This window comes from Cnephaeus nilssonii (assembly GCF_951640355.1).
Source record: "Cnephaeus nilssonii genome assembly, chromosome: 19".
NCBI classification, from domain to species: Eukaryota; Metazoa; Chordata; class Mammalia; order Chiroptera; family Vespertilionidae; genus Cnephaeus; species Cnephaeus nilssonii.
In genome coordinates, this window is record NC_137090.1 from 47,696,494 (window position 1) to 47,718,662 (window position 22,169).

General features: G+C 44.7%; 1 protein-coding gene across 1 annotated transcript; it reads right to left on the reverse strand.

The window, feature by feature from the left end:
• Positions 1-3,004: 3,004 nt before the first annotated feature.
• Positions 3,005-17,476, reverse strand: LOC307115732 (phosphofurin acidic cluster sorting protein 2-like; the record flags this gene model as incomplete). Its single annotated transcript, XM_079799112.1, has 3 exons — positions 3,005-6,211; positions 14,229-14,339; positions 17,384-17,476. The coding sequence occupies 3 exons, from the start codon at positions 17,474-17,476 to the stop codon at positions 3,005-3,007; spliced, it is 3,411 nt and encodes a 1,136-aa protein (XP_079655238.1).
• Positions 17,477-22,169: the final 4,693 nt, after the last annotated feature.

The window sequence follows — 22,169 nt, forward strand, 5'->3', positions numbered from 1 at the left end:
AGGTGGAGAAGGTGAGGAGAGTTCTCCCTGTGTGGGTCAGGGTCCAGAAAATCAGACTTGCTCAAAGCTCTGAGGGTTAATAGGGTTAAATTTTATAGAATCTAAATTAAAGTTATGTTTAGTAGTATTTCATTAAATGTTCTCTACAGTACAATCTATGTTACTAAATATCATAAAAAATACAGTAAAATTATAAACATATATAAAATGAACATAAACTTTTAACACTGCATCTAAATGGGGGTGGGGGCGCCCTCTCTGCCATGGCAGCTGACACGTGCTGGGGCCTGGGATCTGGCATCACAGGCCTCACAGGAACTGGGTGAGTTGCTGAAATGCTGCAGGTGGTTCTTCTGCCTCTTGAAGTTCAGTGAAAGCTGGGCCTGGATCCGGCTCTGGCTCTGGAGAAGCCACTAGGGTGGTGTTGCCTCTGGAGGGTTTTCCTGCTGTTGCTCTGGAGCTGGTTCTGCAGATCCAAGAAGAGGACATGTTACCACCCTCACTGCCTTTTGTGTGCCTTCCAAAGGCACACTCACCCACACCACCCCCGGAGGCCGCCGCCTCCTCCTTTCTCGGCCTCAGTGGGCTCAGGTGCTCCCGTCATGACTGGAAGCACTAGGCCTGGTTTGGCAGGTCGGGGACTGGAAAGTTGGCTCTATGGAGGCCAACAGCATCATCAGGCTTGGAAATTCTGGCAGCGGTTTAAAATCCTGAGGATACTGATCCAGCCAGATGCCCAGGATGCAGGAGATGACCCTGGGGAGAAAGAGGTGGGAAGCAGAGTCTGAGGCCTGGCCTTTCCTTCCACACGGCCCTCCCAGAGCACCACTCAGAGAAACTGGGGTCCTGTGCCTGCTGCTCCTGCCCAAACCTACTCCTTGTCCACCTTCAACCTGGCAGTTCTGGCAGAGACATGCCTGGTCAGGAGGTACTGGCAGAAAGCCCTCCTAACTGACAGCTCTGGATCCATGAGGGAACCACCTGTCCCCTTGTTCAAGGGAACCTGACATGCTCTCCCAGTGTCCCTGTCCCCTCCCACTACCTTCCCACCAAAATGTCAACTCCATGAGGACAGGGAAGGCTGGTGTCCTCCCTGTTCATGTCACTCATTGGCACACAGTAGGTGCTCCAGGAATAGCTGACCAATGAGCAAACCAACAAACTCTGTCTCCATCCCTGGCTTCCAAGGGCTTTCCTATCAGCTCAAACTTTGGCTCCTGCACCTACGTGCTGCCTAATTCACTTGCTGCCCTGTGGGGTTCTTTGCCTCCCACTGAAACTCAACTCTCATAGGGCGGGGTACACTTGCCAAACTGCCGCTGAGAAGGTTCTATCAAAATAGTGAGCACGGTCCCTGGATAGGGGTGCACACAGGGCTGGGATTAGGAGCGGAAGGGTATGAATTTTCTGAGGGTCTGACTTTCTCTCTGAGCTCCCACTGCTCTCCCACACCACCCATATCCACATGCACAGCTCTCTTTGACGCCTTCCCTTTTTTCTAGGAGAAGCCCTCAGACCTCTGCCCTCTTGTAGAAATCGCACCATGTGTGGGATCCAGGGTTCTGCCAGCACCTTGAATTCACACTCCCCATATTCCCCCTCCTGGTTCTGACCCAAAACTGACTCACGTTTTCCGCTGGAACAGAGGTTCACCTTCCTCTTCACAGTATGGGAAGATGCAGCCATAGGGAAAGGAGGCCAGGAGGACGTCACATCGGCTGTCCTGTGGGCACTACGAGCCTGTGCAGCCTAGGGTGACTGAATCACTCCCGACTAGAAGGAAGCTCTGGAGTGCAGGCTTGGGGTCTTCTCTGAGCACTGGATTATGGTCAGTGCCTAGAGACATGTCTGTAACTGGCAGATTTCTGATATATTTCCTGAATGAGTGAGCCCAGACCAGCCCCATCACAGATAGCTGGGAGAGCCTGGGCCCCACTGCTCACCCCTGGGGGTCTCTGCTCTGGCTTCACCCAGGACAGGGACCAATAACAGAATCTCCAGTCCCTTTATGACATGAGAAAAGAGTTTAGCCCAAGGCCCCGAGAAGAATCACATATGAGGAAGAAAAATGACCAACTAGCACAACCACAGCCCCTGCTGCAGACCTATCTACTGTCCAGGCACCCAGAGAAAGCTTTAGGGGAACACCCTACACGGTCCCTACAAAAACCCTATGAGGTTGCTCCTTGACTCACCTCATGTTCTTAGAAACAAACACTCAGAGGGATGCAGTGACCTGAGAGCTCACAGCCAGCAAGTGGCCAAATGACCACCGTGCTCTGGAGAGGCAGATTGCTCACCTTGTCAATAGCTGGTCCAACACCTGTTGCGTGGCAGCGAATGTTCTGTGGTAACATGAAGAGGTAGGGACGAAGGTGGGTGGCTGCCCAGGAAGGAGGGCACTGGTTTGTCCAGCCCGTGTGCCTGTGGGTCTGCACCATGCAGCTCCTTTTTGTTATTTTGCCCTCTGAGGCGGGAGTTCATGGGAACCATAAGTAGATGGTGCTGGGGCCACTTGGATGGTTGGCAGCTGGGGTCCAAGGTTGGGCTGGCCGGCCTCCATGTTGTGCTCCGGATGCCCCAATGGGAGGCCAGCCCTTTGCCTCTGGCAGCCCAGCACTGAGTCTGGGCACAGGCTGGAGCCAGCTCCCAGGGTTAAGCAGAGCCCTGGTTTCCAGGAAGGGCAGGACTCTAAGGCCAGAACCCTTCTCACTGAAAGTGTTGGGGATCCTGAGGCTAAAACACACCTTCCATGATGCTCCAGTTCAACAGTGCCCACCTGACGTCCCACCTGCCGAGTGTTCTGGTTATTAAACAGAGCATTTGTGGGTCCCAGTGAAGGCAACCACCTTAGGTTCCAGGCTGTCAGCACATTCTAACTTAAAACAGTTTCTCTGTGTTTTCAGGGTCTGTGTCTGTAGTAAACTGAACTGTTCACAGAAAAGCAGCTGGGCCCTTCTGGGCTTGGCCCAGGCCGGGATGAGGGGCAGGGGAAGGGGCAGGGCTAGAAGGTGGAATTGGAGTGTCCGAAGATGCAGATGGGGAAGTGCTTGACGTGGGAGGACCACTGGGCTGCCAGCTGGAAGAACATCACGTCGTTCCACTCCACGCCATCAATGAGGACCCACTGCCTGTTCTCCTGGTTCTTAGCTGAGCAGACCAAGCGGCCAATGCCCTGGATGCACTGGCTTTTGGACACCAAGTCCTTGCCCTTGTCTTTCTTCGGCAAAAACATCACCTTCTTTTTCTTCTCCTTGGTGACCACAATCATGGACATTGTGGGCGTGCCTGCATCCTTGCCACTGCTGGGCAGCCTGCTGACCTGGAGAGACCGGAAGGTCCTCTGGAGTGTGTTTTTGGTGGTAGGCAGGTCTTCCTTCTCCCCGTTTCTCTTCCTGTTTGTGGGCTTGGCTGCCATCCAATAATCCACCTGTAGCTCCATCAGCTCAGCACTGACACCCTGGGTGGAGGAAGGTAGGCCTCCACTCACTGATGAGGAGAAGGTTGGGTTGTGTGAGGCCTCCCTGGTGGTGGACAAAAACATGTTGGAGCATGAGGGGACCGCATCATCTGTGTCTCCTGACGTGGCTGAAATTGGTTCCACTATTCCAACTTTCACTGCCCCCACAAAGGGGATGAACTTCTGCGAGGACAACTTGCCTGGGCTCTTCGGCTTAGAGATGAGCATGGCCTCTGCAATGGGCAGCTGGTGGACACAGTTGGCCCCTGTGATATACTCTGTGATTCTCGACACAATGTTCTGCACAGAACTCTGGGCCTCCACATTGTTGAACATGTCCTGCCAGGCCAGGTCCTGGAAGAGGTTGTTGTAGCGGTAATCCACAGAGCCCAGGTAGCTGGCCACAGGGTGGGAACCCAGTGGGATGACCAGGAAGCGCATGTAGCCCAGCCACTCAGGGTTCTTGTGGGACAGCTGCTCCACAAAGACCCGCAGCACGGTGCTGAAGTAGTGCTGAGCCCCCGCCACGGCGATCTTCACTGGCATCGGGGCCTCAGTATTGCAGTTGCAGTACCTTTGTATCCAGGAGATGATGGAGCTGAAGGCCTCCTGGACATCCACCATGGAGCAGGTGCACACTACGGGCAGCATGAGCTGCTGCAGGATGTCTGACAGGAACTGCCCCTGCCTGTCAGAGGTGCTGATGAGGATGATGTTCTCGGGCAGACAGTCATTGGAGATGAGGATGTGGTTCAGTTGATCGTACACGGTCTTACTGGGCATCTGCAAGTGGCTCTGTGGGACTGGGCAGCACTCCTTGATCAGGCTGTTGGATGACTTATTCAGGGACCTGCTCCAGCCCCGGCAGGCGGGCTGCTTCCCCTTGGAGCTGCTGGAGGGGAGGACCAGAGACTCGGTCTTGGTGGTGCACCTGCTGGGTGGCAGCTTCTTAGTGAGCATGTGGTGGGCAGAGGTCTCTGCCTCCGGGCTGTCCTCAGGCTGTGCCGGCTGCTCCCCAGGGTTGGGCATGCTGTGGGCCACCCAGTCAGAGCCACTGTCACTTGACAGGCTTTCAAAGTATGACCTGGGTTTGGGCTTGGACTTGGGGGTGCCGAGGCCTCTGTCATCCTCCTCCATATCTGGGCCACTTGACAGGCTTTCAGAGTATGTCATGAGCTCAGGCATGGGAGGGGTTAGGAGACGGTCATCATCCTCCTTATCTGAGCTACTATTGCTGGGGTTCACCAGCCTGTAAAACAGAAGAGCCACGTCCTTGTCCACATCGGGGACTTGCTCCTCAGGGTCCTGCTCAGAGTCCAGGACCTCCTCCGTCATATGGAACCTGTGCAGCCAGGCTGAGACTTTCTGCTGATAGTTCTGTTTCCTGGTCATGGACTGCCTTCTTCTTATCGGCTTCTCCAGGTCCAAGTCATCCTTCTCCATGTCATGCCTGTGGGCAGCATTGTAACTGACCTCCAGCTCAGAGAAGACGATCTCAGAGTCTCCTTCAGAGAAGTTATCCGCCTTGGTGCTGGCCGGCATGGCACTGTCCAGGTGGTTGACGGGCTGGCTCGATAGGGAGAAGATACAGGTCTTGTCCACCTTGGTGGCGGGGGTGCTGTAGGCCATAAAGTCAGAGACACTGCCCCTGAACAGCTTGCTGCCCGGGCCCTGGGCCTTCACAGGCATGTCGGCCAGCAGAGGAGGCTCCTTCTGCCTCTGGGCACTGTGTATGCTCCTCATCTCCATCTGCCAGCTGGAGTGTGCCAGGCCTTCAAAGTATTGTCTGGTCTTGGTCTTGGTGTTGCTAAGAATGATTCCATCATCCTCCATGTCTGAACCACTGTCGCTGGGATTCTCAAGGTTGTCATACAGAAGGTCCAGGTCCTCTTCCACCTCGGGGGCATGCTCTGTAGGGTCCTGATCTGAGTCTAGGACCTCTTCTGACATGTTGGACCTGGGAAGCAGTACCATAACTTTCTGCTTCAAGTTTCGTTGCATGCATCGCTGCTGCTTCTTGGGCTGCCTCAGGTCAAAGTCATCTTCTTCCAGGTCCTGCCTGGGTGTCGCGTTGTAGCTGGCCTCCAGCTCAGAGAAGCTCTCAGATTTCCCCTCGGTGTAGCTATTTGTGGATTTGGCCTTGGGGCTGGCCTGCATGGTGCCGTCCTTGTAGTTGATGGGCTGACTGGACAGGAAGGAAATCCAGATCTCAGCCACCCTGATGGAGGACTTCTGGATGCTGCTGCTGAGGCTCAGCACCTGGCCACCCTCGGGGGGTCGCTGCATCACCTCAGCCATGTGGATGGCACCTGTGGCCAGTGTCTTGTAGCCCAGGATGATCTGGTTGTTATTGCACTTCCTCTGTTGCAGCATGATCTGTAGTTTGTTGCCTTCTCCCTTGAGGAAGTGGAGATACTGCAGGGAGAAGGTCAGCGCCAGGTCAGTCTCCACTTGTCCACTAGTGGGCAGCATAATTTCGTGGGATCTCAAGATGCCCTTGGAGCCCTGCATCTGCACTGCTATCACCATGGAGATGAGCTCCTTCTCCAGCTCCTTCAAGATCACCAGCTTCTTTAAAGTCAGGCTGCACAACCTGAGCACGCAGTTGGGGCTGGAGCAGTCCACCTCCCAGGTAGAAAAGAGGTTCATGGGCACTGGGGTGTTGAGCACGGTGGGCGAGCGGGCCAGGCCTGCAGGTGATGAGGAAGCTGCAGCTGCTTGCAGCATACAGGTACTTGATGGTTTCTTCCCCTGTGGTGGGACAGAGGAGGGACATGATTGGTGGCAAGAGGTGGAACACAAGTGATCAAAGGAGAGAGTGGATGAAAAATGGTCACATGCAAGCCTGTGACTAGCACAGGTAAGGCCTGCATGGTGGCCTTTCAAAGTCAGAGACCTAAATTAACCACAAAGTTGGCCTGAAATTAAAACTTGTTAGATAAAAGCAGTTTATGGTGTGTGGTCATGTGCTAGGCCAGCGTCTTCCCTGACAAAGCTCAATCTTTACAGTAACTGAGCCTGTCTATTGTCTTTTGGCATCCATGATAACACACCTTTGGAATGTGAAAGGAAGTTCCCTTTTTCTGAACACCTCCAAGCACAGGCACTGCTCTGTGCTCTGCAGAGACCACAGATCTGCTCATTGCTATTGAGTTCATTGCTGACTGCTAACTAGCCTGTAGGCACCTGTATAAGAGAGGCATGTGTCTATCATTTTACTTTTTATCTAATCCCAGAGATTTCCCTGCTTTGCTTTCTCCTGCCTCCCTAAGCAATGGATTCCATGTAACCCACATACATCTCCACTTTTTATTATAATGTACAAAATAAGATGCAATACTGCCATTCTCTGGAGCACTACCTCAATACATTGAGATTTTGTTTTCTGGCAATTCTTGACAGTTGGGCTCCAACAAACTCACAAAAACTCTGCACAGGCTTGAATGCTGCTTACATTGATATTTACTTGGCTTACTACAGCAGGATTCCAAAGAAGCTCATCGGGACCATCCTGCAGGCCCAGACCCGGTGCTCGGACCTAACAAAGGGCCCATTGGGCCCGCCAGTTCCCTGCTTGTCAGGTGAATTTGGCTAAGTTGTCTCTTGGATCCAGAATCTTCCGTTGCTTGTGGTAGAGAGTCTGACTTTATTTGAGCTATATTTTTAAATCCTCAAGGTGGAACTAAGGTTAAGATTTGACAGAACCAAGGCTAAGGAGAGACAAGAGGAAACATGGGTGGCTGGTTTTTAATTCTGGGTTTTCATTTGGATTTGCTTTCTGAGAATCTGACCAAAAAAACCTTCACTGTATAAGTAAGAGCTGAACTTGTTCAGCCCCGAAGGGGTACATCCTCCTCTGACCCGGATATCAATTGTTCTTAAGCAACTAAGAATCTTTGCGGAGCTGTCAGAGTTGATTCCTCACGCCAAGCAGGAGCCCCATAGGGAAATTCCAACTCAACTGTAATTCAACTGACTGGCTCTTCCAGGGGGAGAGCCCATAAGGTGTGGTCCACCAGCGTTCCTAGCCCTTCCTGTGGTTTTTATTTTTATTTATTTATTTATCCTCACTGGAGTATATTTTTCCCATGGGCTTAGAGAGAGAGGAAGCGAGGGGGAAATACAGAGAGAGAGAGAATGAGAAAGACATATAGATTGGTTGCCTCCCCCACAGGTTCCAGTAAGGGCTGGAATCCTTCACCTGGAATCAAACCCAGGACCTCTAAGGGCCTGCTTTCTACCCACTGAGCCAAACTGGCTAGAGGCCTTCAGGTCACCTTAGATAGCTGGGAGAGAAGCTGAGGCACATGAGAAGGCTGAATGAGACTCAAGGGATGTGAGCATCACGGAGCCATAAGCTGCACACTTCGACCCACTCCATAACATCCCTAGAAAATTTGCTTAGACTCTGAAGATATAAAACAACAATAACAAAAACACCTATAATTGACATGGGAAGTTGTGCCTCCAAAGCTTGGAACTCCCAGACTCCAGCCCTCATTAATATTCCTGATAGAAAGCCTTTTCTTGCAAGTGCTTTACAGAAATGGGAAGATTTAACTTCAAAATATCAACTTTAAAATGGCCAAGAAAAATTAATTTTTTGCAGGAAAAACAGAAAACTAGAAAAATGCTGGCCCCAAAATGAAAATGATTGAATAGGACCCATATCTTGATTTGGAAATCAGAAGCGTCTAAGGAGAAGCACAGATAAATTCTCTTTAAAAAATAAATAAGAAATTTCAGAGATTATCTCTGAACTCTCCTGAAGCTAATAAATGCTAATACCCCATTCCCCCTTCTATAGCACGTCCACTACATCTTTTGTTCTCTGAGCTTCCTTGTCCAGACATGTTCTTTCCCTTCCCTTCTTCCTTCCCCTTCTGTCCTCTCCACTACCCCTCTCTACTGACTTAAGTGAAAATGAGAATAGGAATTCTACCAGCTCCCTTTGGAGAGAAGCTGCTCACAGCCAGAGTGGAACCAGCAATTGTTCTGGATTTTCTCTATGGCCCTGACTGATTCACAAAGAAATTTAACTGATAGAACATGCAATCCTGGCTGTTCTAACCTATCCCAATTAATATACTCCTGGTTTCTGGGAGCACATCAACAGAATTACTAAATGAGTTTGTGAGAAAACTGCTGTAGAGAAGTCTGCCCACTTTAAGGATGATAGGAAACTGAAATAGGATTTAGAAAAAGTAAACAAACACAAACAAGCATAGGGTTGCTCCAAGCGTGTTTCCCCTTCTCACTGATAGTTTGGGAGAATTTGAAATTATCATAAAAAGGGACGTCACCAAGGCTCCTATAGACACTGGGGCTACTTTACTTGTTCTTAACTGCACCCAACTAATTGCTTCTGCACTGGACTAAACCTTCTGTACAAATGTCTGCTTTTTAATCAAAATCTGTTTCCTTTCAACTAGGGAATGTTATGGAACAATATATATATATATGTAGTTTGCTAATCAAATCTGCCCCAATTCACCTGATAGGTGATGGTTGTTTTTTTTCTTGTTTTTTTTAATATATATATTTTATTGAATTTAGAGAGGAAGGGAGAGGGAGAGGGAGAGAGAGATAGAAACATCAATGATGAGAGAGAATCATTGATTGGCTGCCTCCTGCATGCCCCCTACTGGGGATCGAGCCTGCAACCCAGGCATGTGACTGGCTGGAATCAAACCTGGGACCCTTCAGTCCACAGGCTGAAGCTCTATCCATTGAGCCAAACCAGCTAGGGCTTTTTTTTCTTTTATATGAAATCAGTGATACTTACATATTCTTTTCACAGAATAGTTATATATTTAGAATAAATGAACCAGGTACTGAACCAAAAGGGAAATTAATGATTTTAAAGGAAACTTCCAGGAGGAAACTAACCTTGAGACTGACCAAATGTTTGCTAATCATCTTTTATTCATTATTATCCTCCATGAGAGCCTGAGAGATGGCTTAACAGGATACTCACCCTACTCAGAATGGCCCCAAACAACCCAGAGATGTGCAGAGATGCCTCTAACACTTGGCTTGCTCTATAGATGGGGAACCAGCTCACAGTGACTTGAGAGTCCTATTTGAGAGTCCATCCCCTATCAGGTACATATTCACCAAATGGAAGAAACTTAACCCTGAGTCCCTCAAGAAAGAATCCAAACTTCTTTTGTTACACCACCTACCTGGTCCCAATATAAAGTGCGTGATAGAGAGGTTTGGCACCATTAATTTTAAGACTATCTTGCAGCTAGGACCTGTTTTGCCATTCCCAAGGGAGATGGACAGAGGTTTCATATACCTGAAAGCTTTTATACCTCTCAGAGGTATGTGCTTTCTGGAAACTAGAAAAATGTACCAAATAGAAAGAAACATGCCAAAAATGAGTGAATGGTTGTGTCAGTCCCTTGCCAACATTTGGGTGGCAACCCAATCCCTGAGGTATTGAAAATGACTATCCTTTTTTTACAAATGAAGCTTTCAAGGGGCCAGAGGTTTGGCCCCAGAAACAACTCAAAGCCCACCACTCCTTTTGCCTTCCCCAAACCTCCCCTATTCATTTCAGAGGCTTGTAGATACTTGACTTTATGCAACCAAAGTCCCAGAAACTTTGAAGTGGAAATACCTGAGTTCACCAAGACCTCTTGTCTAGTCCATTTTTAAAAATACAAATCTCTGGAAGATATGTCTTATCCCAATAGAAAAAAATACCTTACCCACTTACACAAATCACTTTAGCTTATTTCAACTATTTCTTTCTAACTTAGTTTTAATGAAAGTTATTGAATATTTAGATATTTTGAAATAACATAAAATACTGAAATATTGCTAGACAAATATTAAATTCACTGCCTTTGGGTTTTTTTATTACAGAAGGTCTGTAAAATGCATTTGGAGCTGTTGATGTAATGTTTTTTGCTTTGTTAAAGGTGTGTTTTTGAACATGAGATTGTGATTAAAATATGTTCATCAAAGTCAGTCTAAGGAATGCTGGTTGCTCACTTTTGTGCTTATCATTGGAAATTAAAGCTTCTAAGAGTTAAAAGTTCCAGTTAAGTTGGAAGAAATTATATAGTTGTGATAATAGAAGGCTTGAGGTATGGGGAGTCATATTTGAAGGAAAAGAAAAAGGCAAGTTTCTCTAAGGATAGTTTTTTCTGAATGGACAAAAAGGTTTCTGAAAGTTGAGGAAAGGTTGTATAAGGGGATATAGGCTATAAAATTTTGTGGAAATTTTATATAAAAAATTTCTTGCATTTTCTCTGTAAAAATTAATATTCAAATTATGTATATAGTCTTTATGTGATATGTTTTCATCTATGTGTTATGTGTGGTGAATTTTCAGCCTCCAGATGGTATTAATAGCATATAATCTTTTATTGGCCTAAAAATATTAAATACTTATGTAAATTAAGGCGAATTTTGTAGTCTGGACAAAATATTTAATATTAAAACTGTTTTTATGTGTGATTAATGTCTTCTAGAATTATTGTCATAAGTCTGTGTTTGCTTTACTTCGATTTACAAAAAGTCCAGGCTATAAGCTTTTGCATATGTATATTTGCAACCTTCCCAAAGTTTCCATTTAAAGAGACTTTTTGAACAAAGAATGATTTTGAGATAATTCCAATGGGTCCTGGAATACCTCAAGGATTTATTCTCTATCCTTATTAAAGGAATGTTTTTAAACTAAATTAGGCCTATTTTATATGCGTGAAATTACATGGGAAACTTTGCTAAATTAAAAAATAAAAATGACTTCTATTTGTGTACATATGCTTTTTTAAAATGGATGTTCTAAAGATTTCAACCTGCCCTATGAGCGACCTACCAAGATTCAAAGAAAAGTTCAAATAGGAAACTCTCAGGTGTAACAGGGGTCTTGGTGTCAGCGACACCAGTCCAGCTGAGAGGGATGGTTTCCTGTGAGGACGCCTGGCAGTGGGACTCCAGATATTTGTGGCACAAACATTGGAAGTTTATGAATTATTTTCAATGCCCAATATATAAGAAGCCATGAACAATGTTTTAAAATCTTACATATTATTTGTTCTTTCTATATTGAAATTATTTATTGAATCTAAATATATATGTACTTATATATTTTTTATAATTTTCTCTCTCATTTCACAGTAATTATTATTTTCCAAAATTTATTGTCTTAAAATGATATAGCTTACTAAACAAGCAAAGTTTTTTATCAATTGCTTTATAATCAAATCTATAACCATGCCACTTTGTTTTCTCATTCATAGATAGTTATTGTTTTACTCTAATGCATTTTCAAATGTTACATCTTTAGAAAATTCCATGAAAAGGATTCTGACTTACTCTAAATTACAGGTTTCTAAGCAGGTCATATCTTTGAACTGAATGAAAATATATAGAATTCTAAGGCATAACTGAATTCATGAAAATACTGGCAAATAATCAGAATAAACAACAAAATGGGTATTGGACTAAATGAAGTGAATATGATTATTGTTCATATGACTCTATTTAAAATACTGCTGATTTTTAAATCATTTTGTTTTCCAAATATAAGGAAAACTAAAAGCAGACATTCTACATTACTATATATGACTCACTAAGAAGGTTATAGGTAATGATAAATTAGTGACATTCATTTCATAGTACTCCCAAGAGACAAAGACTCCAAAGATCAAAACTTACAGCCAGGAGATTTTTGATTATTGATAAAGACATTAATTAAAAACTCTTTCCAACAGTGTTAAAAGGGACTTTACCTTATCAGGTGCACAACCACAAATGGACATCTGTCTTTGACACTGGCCTCCATCCACCATAGAGATCGAAGACTTTTCAAGGATGAGAAACCACTGGCCATGGGGGCTGACAGCTAGCCCAAGAAGTCAACAAGGCCTGGATGCTCACAAATTACTCCTGCTCAAACCTTGTTCTTTTATCATTTCATTGTTATTGATTGAATGTACATTAAATGATTTTAGATTGTTATTACCCTCTTTATGGTGTCCTAATGGAAATAATATCTATTTACCCAGGCCCTTCCTTTATAACACATGAAAAGTTGAATTTGGATACCTACTAATTTTTCCCACCTACTAGACAATGACATTCTGATGATCAGTTATGATAACAAAAGAGTGGAGAGTCTTAGTTCATCTGGCCAAACATATCATAAATACAAGGGATAGTAGATGAAAAAGGAAAACATATAATTAACTTAATAAACAATTATGATAATACACGTAAAGTGATTTCTGATTGACTTGGGATGCTTATTCCCCTCAGTCTAACACTAAACATTTTCTATTCCTAAATGGTGTTACTTCTTTAATACTGTTGCTTTTGTTCCTGTATGTAAATGTTATACTAGATGCAAAATACCAAAACTTAAGACAAGTAGGAAAAGGACTCTGCTCATGGTACCTCAAAATTTAAAATTGATACAGAATATTTTTTAACAAGGACATATAGGAGCTCATGGCCTCCCATTCACCTGCCTTTTTATTTTGAATACAAATTCCACCTCGAGTGCCATTTAAGTTTATAGTTTTGCCTCATCCCCAATGGTCCATTGTTCAGCAAGACAAAACACTAACACTCATCAACAATGCATATTTTGTATTGATTTATGAACAAAAGGAGGGTGTATGGATGAAAAGGGGCCCCCTGGTAACCTGACTAGTTCAGGCAAGTCCTGCCTGGAGGTCTAGCAAATTCAGAGACCTTAAGTAACTACAAAGGATGGTCTGAAATTAAAACACTAACTCAAAGGAACTCATGCTGGGTAGTCATGTCTTAGTCTGGCATCTTCCCTGACAAATGTCAATCTTTAGCTTAACAGAGTCTATGTACTGCCTTTTGAATCTATGATAACATATCTTTGGATTATCAAAGGAATTTTCCTTATTTTGGACAACTCATTCACAGGCACCACTCTGTGCCCTGTGGAGATCACAAATCCCTTCATTGTTATTCAGTTCATTGTCAACTTGAAACTATCCTACATCCACCTATGGAAAAGAAGTATGTGCCTATCATTTTACCGTTTATCCAATCACAGAAGTTTCCACACTTTGCTTTCTCCTCTCTCCCTAATCTATCACCCATGGATTTCATGTGACCCACATAAGTCTGCACTTTGCTTTTAATTTATAACATAAGGCGCAAAATTGTCATTCTCCCATGCAATCTCTCAACCCATTCAGATTTTGCTAGCCTGAATTGTCGACACTTTGGTTCAAATAAACACACAAAACTTTGTCACAGCTTTGAAAGTTTTTCCCATTGATAAGAGAAAAGGTTCTTGGCAGGAAAAGTAGAACTGGAGGTGAGGAATATGAAACACATTAGTATCTTAGGTCATTTTCTTAGCAGAGGACAGACAGCACATGCTTTATTAACAGTGTCACCCGTGTGATTTCTGACAAGACATCCCAATGTAAGATGAGAACACAGAGGCTTTTCCTGGCGTGGAGGGTCTGGATATTAGTACATGTGGTATGTTCAGGGTGGCTCCTTTGTCATGGCAACAGAAGGTTATAAGGTCCAGGTCCTACAGCAATGAAGACATGGATCACCATGATAAGCCATCCCCGTCCTGGTACAGTGTGCAGCCCAGGGAGGCCCCAGCTCCTGACCTGGAGGAGATGGGGACCCAGATTCCTTTGGAAACTGAATGTTAGGAGGGATCTCAGGGGAGTAGCAGGAAGCCTTCTGGAACCCGGGTCCTGTTGACTCCCTGAGGTTCTGGAGTTTGTGTCAACTGGGCACCTACACTCACCCTGAGGTCATTCTGCATACTTGTGGATATATCAGGTATCCGTGCCTCCTGCAGGGGCATGGAGTTGAGGACCCCATCTGTCGGCTCCGGTCCATTCTCCTGTGCGGAGCTCTGTAAAGACAGTTCCCAGTCACCAGGGGAAAGCCTCAGAGCCCTGTTTTGCTGGTTCTCAGCCCCTGTGACCCTCCACTCCAGACATGCACACATTGTGATCTGCTGAGAACTCCACTGGCGAAGAAAATGCGTGACAGCATGAGGGCCTAGGATTCCCATTTGCACAGATAAGAGACCCCTCTGGAAGCCCATCTCCAAATAAGTGCCCTGCCCTGCCCTTCCCTGGGGTGTGATCACAGTAGGACCTCTAGGTTATCCACTGCCCCGAAAGCCGTTCCTGCCCTGGAGTTCTCTCTTCAGGGCCCTCTTCCCACCACATGAAGGGGAGGGGATGTGGGCTGCACAGGCATGGCCTACAGAGGAGGCTGGCCTGGCGTGAATGGGTCTGACCCAGGCCACCTTCTCTTACCTGACGGGATCTTCTTGAAAACGGCCAGAGGTGTCGGGAACGAGTGTTGAACCGTCTACAGAGTCTGGAACAACTCTCACTGCAGGGTCTCCGGGAACCAGAGCCCTGATAACTGGGAACACAACAAGAGAACATCTTGAACTGTCAACCGTCTCTTGCCAAGTGAGTGGCGGTTGGGCTGTTGCTAGAAAGTGGGTGCCTGGTTACAGGGGTTCCGAGTTCTATTAGGAAGTGACTTCACTTCCTGGAATTGCCCCCCTCCTTATTCCCCTCATCTAATAACAGCTATAGATAGTCCTGTGGGCTGCTGACAGTTCATCCACCTTCTCCATGGAATGCCAACAGTGTACACAGTGACACCAACACACCCTCTCCACAGCCCCTAGAACAGTGGTTCTCAACCTTTCTAATGCTGCAACCCTTTAATACAGTTCCTCCTGTTGTGGTGACCCCCAAACAAAAAATTATTTTTGTTGCTACTTCATAACTGTAATGTTGCTACGGTTATGAATCGTAATGTAAATATCTGTGTTTTCCGATGGTCTTAGGTGACCCTGCTAGTGGTTCTCAACCTGTGGGTCGTGAACCTGCTAGCGGTTCTCAACCTGTGGGTCGCGAACCGCTGCTGTAGAGCCTAAGACCATCAGAAAACACAAATATTTACATTAAGATTCATTAACAGTAGCAAAATTACAGTTATGAAGTAGCAACGAAAATAATTTTATGTGTGGGCTCACCACAACATGAGGAACTGTATTAATGGGTCCGGGCATTAAACAGGTTGAGAACCACTGCCCTAGAAGGTCTGGGCGCAGTCAGTGTCTGAGAGTTGAGTAGAAAGACCTGGGTTCAAATTCAACCCATCATTCTTACCTTTTCTTGATCCTGGATAAGTCACTGTACCTGTCAGTTCCCGTCTCTCCCCTGCCTGCACAATGGGTTATTGCAGCATGTGCTTCTGAGGGATGTTCAGGCTCATGTAAGGAGTAGCTATAAAGTAGGAGGAGAAATGTCACTCGTCAGTAATGCCTCCAGCCTCTTTTTTCTTCCTATTCTGTGTCTGCTTTTCTTCTAATTCCAGACAAATTCATTAGATCGTGTGTGTGTGTGTGTGTGTGTGTATGTGTGTGTGTGTGTATCCCAGAACAAAGCACCCCCCTAGTCCCAGGATACTGAGGAATAGGCAATCTGTCAGGATTTGTAAATTTGGAGACCAACTCTGTAGGAGAGTTTGGAGCCATGGCCTGGAAGGCTTGAACATTCCTGAACTCTGGACTCTGAATGTCAGGTACCTTGGGCAGCATCTGCCACTCTATTGAGGTCAGTTTCCCAATTTTCTACTGAGGCTGGGTTCAGAACTGCACACTAGTAAACCTGAGCTCAGAAGACAGGGGGCCCAGCTCCCTCAAACCTGGATGGGTTGTGGACAGAGGTGCACCTCTGTGGGTTCCAAATCTGAGCTCCTTTTCAATACTGAGGAAATGGCCATCTTGCCTGGTGAGATATATATATATATATATATATATATATATATATATATATATATATATATATATATATTCTAGTTGGAAGGAAATAGGTTTTGATTAAAAAGCAGATATTGGTTAAATATTCCTGCCATTTGTAGAGAAGCTTTACTCTGAAGGAGAAGACAATTAGTTGGATGTGGTTAGAAACAAATAAAGTAGCCCCCGTATCTACAGGCTTCTTAGTGGCTTCTCTTTTTATGATCATTTCAACTGCTCCCAAACTATCAATGAGAAGGGGAAACACCCTTGGGTCAACCTTATGCTTCTTTTTCTTGTGTGTTTTTTTTTTCCTAAATCCTATTTCAGTTTCCTGTAATCCTAACAGTGGACAGACTTTTTTACAGAAATTTTCTTGCAAACCATTTTTAGTAATTGTGTTACATTTGCTCATAGAAATCAGGCAGTATACTAATTGGCATAGATTGGAAGAGCCAGGATTACATGTTCTAACAGATAAATGTCTGTGTGAACCCATCAGGGTCATTGAGAAAATCAGGAATAATTGCTGGTTCCTCTCTTGCTGAGACAAGCTTTTCTCCAAAGGGAGCTGTGGGATTCCTATTCTCATTTTTTCTGAAGTCAATAGGGAGTGGTAGTGGAGGGGACTGAAGGGGAAAGAAAGGGTGAAGTATATAGTGGGGGAGCCAGAGAAGGAAGAAGATGGGGTGTTGCCATTCATTAGCTTCAGAAGAGTTCAGACACATTCTCTAAAATTTCTAATTCTTTTCTTCTTTAAAAAAAGAATTTATTTGTGCTTCTCCTTAGTATCTCCTGATTTACAAATCAAGATATACTTCCCATTAATTCAGTTTAATGGTAGAGCTGGCATTTTTCTAATTCTTATTGCATTCCAAAAAGTTAATTTAGGCATGCAAAGAAAACTGCATTTTGTCCATTTTTAGGTGGATATCTTCTGTATAACATGCTGGAGAACGTGCCAGAGAATTCCATACAGCTGCGGCAAACAAGGAGGCCTCACACATCCTACTCTCCTCCCCCAGCCAGGTCATAGGCACCAAGCTGATGGGGCTGCAGGTGGATTACTAGACGGCAGTCCAGCCCACAGGCAGGAAGAGAGACACAGAGAAAAAAGACCTGCCTACCGCCAAAAGCACACTGAAGTGCATCTTCCACTCTCTCCAGGTCAGCAGGCTGCCCAGGAGTGGTGAGGCTGCAGCAACACCCACCATGTCCATGATGGTGGCACCAAGGAAAAGAAAAAGAAGGCACTGGTTTTGCCCAAGAAAACCAAGGACAAGGTCGTGGAGTGCAAAAGCCAGTGTGCATGGAGGGCATAAGCCGCCTGGTCTGCAGGGCCAAACACCAGCAGAACATGCTGCGGGTCCTCATCAAAGGTGTGGTGTGGAACGACGTGAAGTTCTTCCAGCTGGCAGCCTAGGATGGTGGAACCACCAGTGGAACGACTGGTCGCTATGATGTGAACACCAGGAGCTGCCCCCAGCCCGCTGGCCCCAGGCCAGCCAAGGCGGGTGCCAGCGGGGCTCCCCTGATCATCCCGCCAGTCACTCTGCAGAGGGAGCTGACCTGCGGCAGCATTGTGGCGGGGCAGGGGGAAAGAACGTGGGACCAGTGAGCTGGCAGCACCAGGCCAGCCAAGGTGGGTGCCAGTGGAGGCCCCTCAGTCGCCCTGCCAGTTGCCCCACAGATCGGCCCTGATCTCTGGTCAGGCCTAGGGACCCTAGCCATGCATGAATTTCATGCACTGAGCCTCTAGTATATACATAATTTTGCTAAGTCTGAAGAGCATTAACCTTTTGCAGTCGGATGTCCAGTGTGACTTGACACTGTTAGCATCGGTAGCAGCTCGTATGTGGAGCCACACTCGACACGTAGTTTCACCGCGGGGGGGGAAAGGGGGTTTTTGTCTATTTTTCCAGTATCTTTTCTTGTTTTCATTAGCATGAAAGGACAAGTAAAATGTAAATGCCGTCTCAACTGATGCCACCACCTAAGCTTATCTTTTCCATAGGCAGCAATCTTGAGTAGGAGGGTCCAAGGCATGAGTCGTTGCATCATGCCTTTTTGAGCTTGCATCATCTTCCCTTGGTAAAGAACCTTCCTTATCTTTTCATCTCCTAGGTTTGTTTAGGTTTCTATTAGCATATCACAGATGTTGTCATGACACAGGGTTTAGTTGGATGATTGGTTTGCCCCCTAGCAGTCGCACATTCTGAGTGAATTTCCCCTCCTCAGGATGGATAAGTTTTCCAAAGACATAGAAAGCAGTAATAATGAATTTTACTTCGAAAATGAAGAAAAAAGTGAAAAATGTAATAGTGACGAAAGTGAGTTTTCTGAGGATGCGAGTGGAGATGATGAACAAATCGCTGGTCCTAGTGGAACTACAGAAAGGAAAAAGTCCCTTGCTTTGCCCAAAGATCTGGCTGAAAGGACTGACAGTGACAGTGACATTGAATTCATAAAGGCAAAACGAAGACGCACAATTGTTTATTCAAGTGAGAGTGATGGAGATATAGGTGATATCATTGAGAATTCGGGTATAAGACCCAGTGAAAGTTACATTTCTAGGGGAAAACAGGAAAAAGAAAAGTGGACATCTACATCTGTGAATGACAAAGATCCTAGCAGAATCCCTTTCTCCACTGGTCAGTTACATGTTGGACCTCAAGTTCCTTCTGGATGTGCCAAACCAATAGACTTTTTTCAGTTGTTTTTTACTGAGACGTTGATAAAAAATATAACGGATGAGACAAATGAGTATGCTAGGCATAAAATTAGCCATAAAGAACTATCCCAGGGATCCACTTGGAATAATTGGATAGATGTGACGATAGAGGAAATGAAGGCTTTTCTTGGTGTAATACTAAATATGGGTATTTAGTATCGGTAGCAGCTAAATATTGAATCACCCCAACTTGCAGAGTTATTGGTCCATGGATTCTGAGTCTGATACATCATTTTTTCGATCTGTTTTCAAAAGAGAAAGGTTCTTGCAAATATTTTGGATGTTACACTTGAAAAACGACCAAAAGTCAAGTAAAGATTTGAGAACAAGAACCGAGAAGGTAAACTGCTTCTTGTCAATCCTTGAAATGAAATTTAGGGAGAGATTCTGTCCTGGAAGAGAGATTGCTGTTGATGAGGCTGTTGTTGGTTTCAAGGGAAAGATACACTTCATCACATAGAATCCTAAAAAGCCAACAAAATGGGGTATTTGTTTATATGTCCTCTCAGATTCAAAATGTGGTTACATACATTCATTTGTCCCTTATTATGGAGGAATAACATCTGAAACGTTGGTGAGACCTGATCTCCCTTTTACTAGCAGAATAGTTTTAGAGCTTCATGAAAGATTGGAGAACTCAGTACCTGGTTCTCAAGGTTATCATTTCTTCACTGACAGGTATTACACTAGTGTCACTCTTGCAAAGGAATTGTTCAAGGAAAAAACACACTTGACAGGGACAATAATGCCCAATAGGAAAGATAATCCACCTGTTATCAAACATCCAAAGCTAATGAAAGGAGAGATAGTGGCTTTCAGGGATGAAAATGTAATGCTTCTTGCGTGGAAAGACAAGAGGATAGTCACAATGCTCAGTACATGGGATACTTCAGAGACTGAGTCTGTGGAAAGGAGAGTGCATGGTGGTGGGAAGGAAATAGTTCTCAAACCCAAGGTCGTGACCAACTATACAAAGTTTATGGGGAGTGTTGATATAGCTGATCACTACACAGGCACATACTGTTTTATGAGGAAGACTCTAAAATGGTGGCGTAAATTGTTTTTCTGGGGGCTTGAGGTCAGTGTTGTAAATTCCTATATATTTTACAAAGAATGCCAAAAAAGAAAAAATGAAAAACCGATAACGCATGTGAAATTTATTAGGAAACTAGTACATGATCTTGTTGGAGAATTCAGAGATGGTACACTAACTTCCAGGGGTAGATTATTATCCACTAACTTAGAGCAACGTTTAGATGGTAAGCTCCATATAATCACACCTCACCCTAACAAAAAACACAAAGATTGTGTTGTTTGTTCTAACAGAAAAATCAAAGGAGGAAGAAGAGAGACGATTTATATTTGCGAAACATGTGAATGTAAACCAGGTCTTCATGTGGGTGAATGTTTCAAAAAATATCACACCATGAAAAATTATAGAGATTAAAATAACTCTTTGAATGCATCAATAATTTGAAATACAAAAAAATCCAAATAAATAAGTTTGTATGAAAAGAAACTCCAGTTTTTTATTCTACTGCCGCTCTTTGTAAAATCTGGGGTATTAAAAAAATTAAATCCCGAGTAGAATAAAGGAATCGAGATAAAAGCAAGTGAGTGCAAAAGGTTAAGAATCACCATAGGAAACAAAAACAAACAAACAAAAAAAGAATCACTGTAGGAGAACCTATAACATAGGCCTCTCATTCCCAAGCTTGAACTGATCACTTTTTGAATACCATTTGCTGGGCTGGGACACAGAGGAAAAAGCAGGCCTTCTATGTGAAAATATAGCCTCTCAGAGTCTAAGAGCATGAACCTGATTCTTCAGATCAGCATCACTGGGTGGGAATGGACCAATGGAAATATTTGATAGAATAGATAGCAAAGTTTCCTTCTGACATAAACATCCTCCCGCGATGTTAATTGTATAGTATATGAACAGCATGGCTAACAAATTCATGTGACATGATGAAATGTGGCAAAGTGCTGTGATGGAGCCTAAAAAAAGAGAATGGGTCGTCTGTGTACTTTCTTCTGTTGTCATTTGTAAGTAAAATGATAACACAGGGCGGGGGGTGCGAGGTAGAAGCAAAATATCACTGTAGTTGTACATATAGCCACATGAATAATTTTTGTAATTTTGAAAGTGTGAATATTATGGACTAAATGTAAACGAATAAAATATATGTGGAATAAAATATAATCACCTGTGTTACTACTAGATCTTAAAATGCTGCCTTTGCCTGTGTGTCTTTAAATAGAACATTAGGGTGACAGTTGGGAGACTGTTGAACTCCTGATTCCATCCCAGTTTTTCCTTCCCCGGAGCTACTTACTATCATCCACTTTGTGCTTGTCCTTAAATAGGTTTCCATAATTTTACTCGAAAGTTGTGTACACACAAATTGTATTTCGTGTTGATTTTGCATTTTTGAAATTTTATTTCAATAACATCATTCAGAATGTACCATGAAACTTGCTTCTTCACTCAAATCATGCTTGGAGATTTGTCCATGTTGCTACACATGCTCCAGTCAATTACTTTTACCGCTTTAACAGGTATTTACTATGATTACTTTATGCTCCTGTTGAAGGACATTTAGGTTATTGACAGTTTTCTACCATCATAAACAATGCTGAAATGACTTCTTTTATCCTTCTTCATGGGCACGTGAATGAAGGCTCTCTAGAGTATGTTGCTAAGAATGATTTTCTAGCAGGAAGGCCATGCACACCTTCGGTTTTACTAGTGGGTGCAACTTCACTGGCTGGTTCAGCCATCCCAGACTCCCAGCTGCTTGGATGTTGGCTGCTCACAGCCCTTTCTCTGTCCAGAGTGGGTAAGCGCTCCCCCTCCACTGCCCTGGGATGTAGGCTCAGCCAGAGGCCAGTGATGACTGGCATGGGGTAGACAAGCCTGACTCACTGCCTCCAATGGGACTCATTCAATGTGTACAATTCATGTTCCAAATCCCCTCTCAAGACCAGGCTGAACGTAATGTGCTGAGTCCACATCTCTGCTCACCTCCCTCCATCTTCTCCTTCTGAGGTCACTCCTTCACTAAACTCTGTCCCAGTTCCCAGGAGTCACTGCTTCCAGGGAGCCTGGCCCAAGATGACTAATATTGCCAAAGTCTTGCCAAAAGGGCTGCACCAATGTCCACAGTTAGGAGAGGATT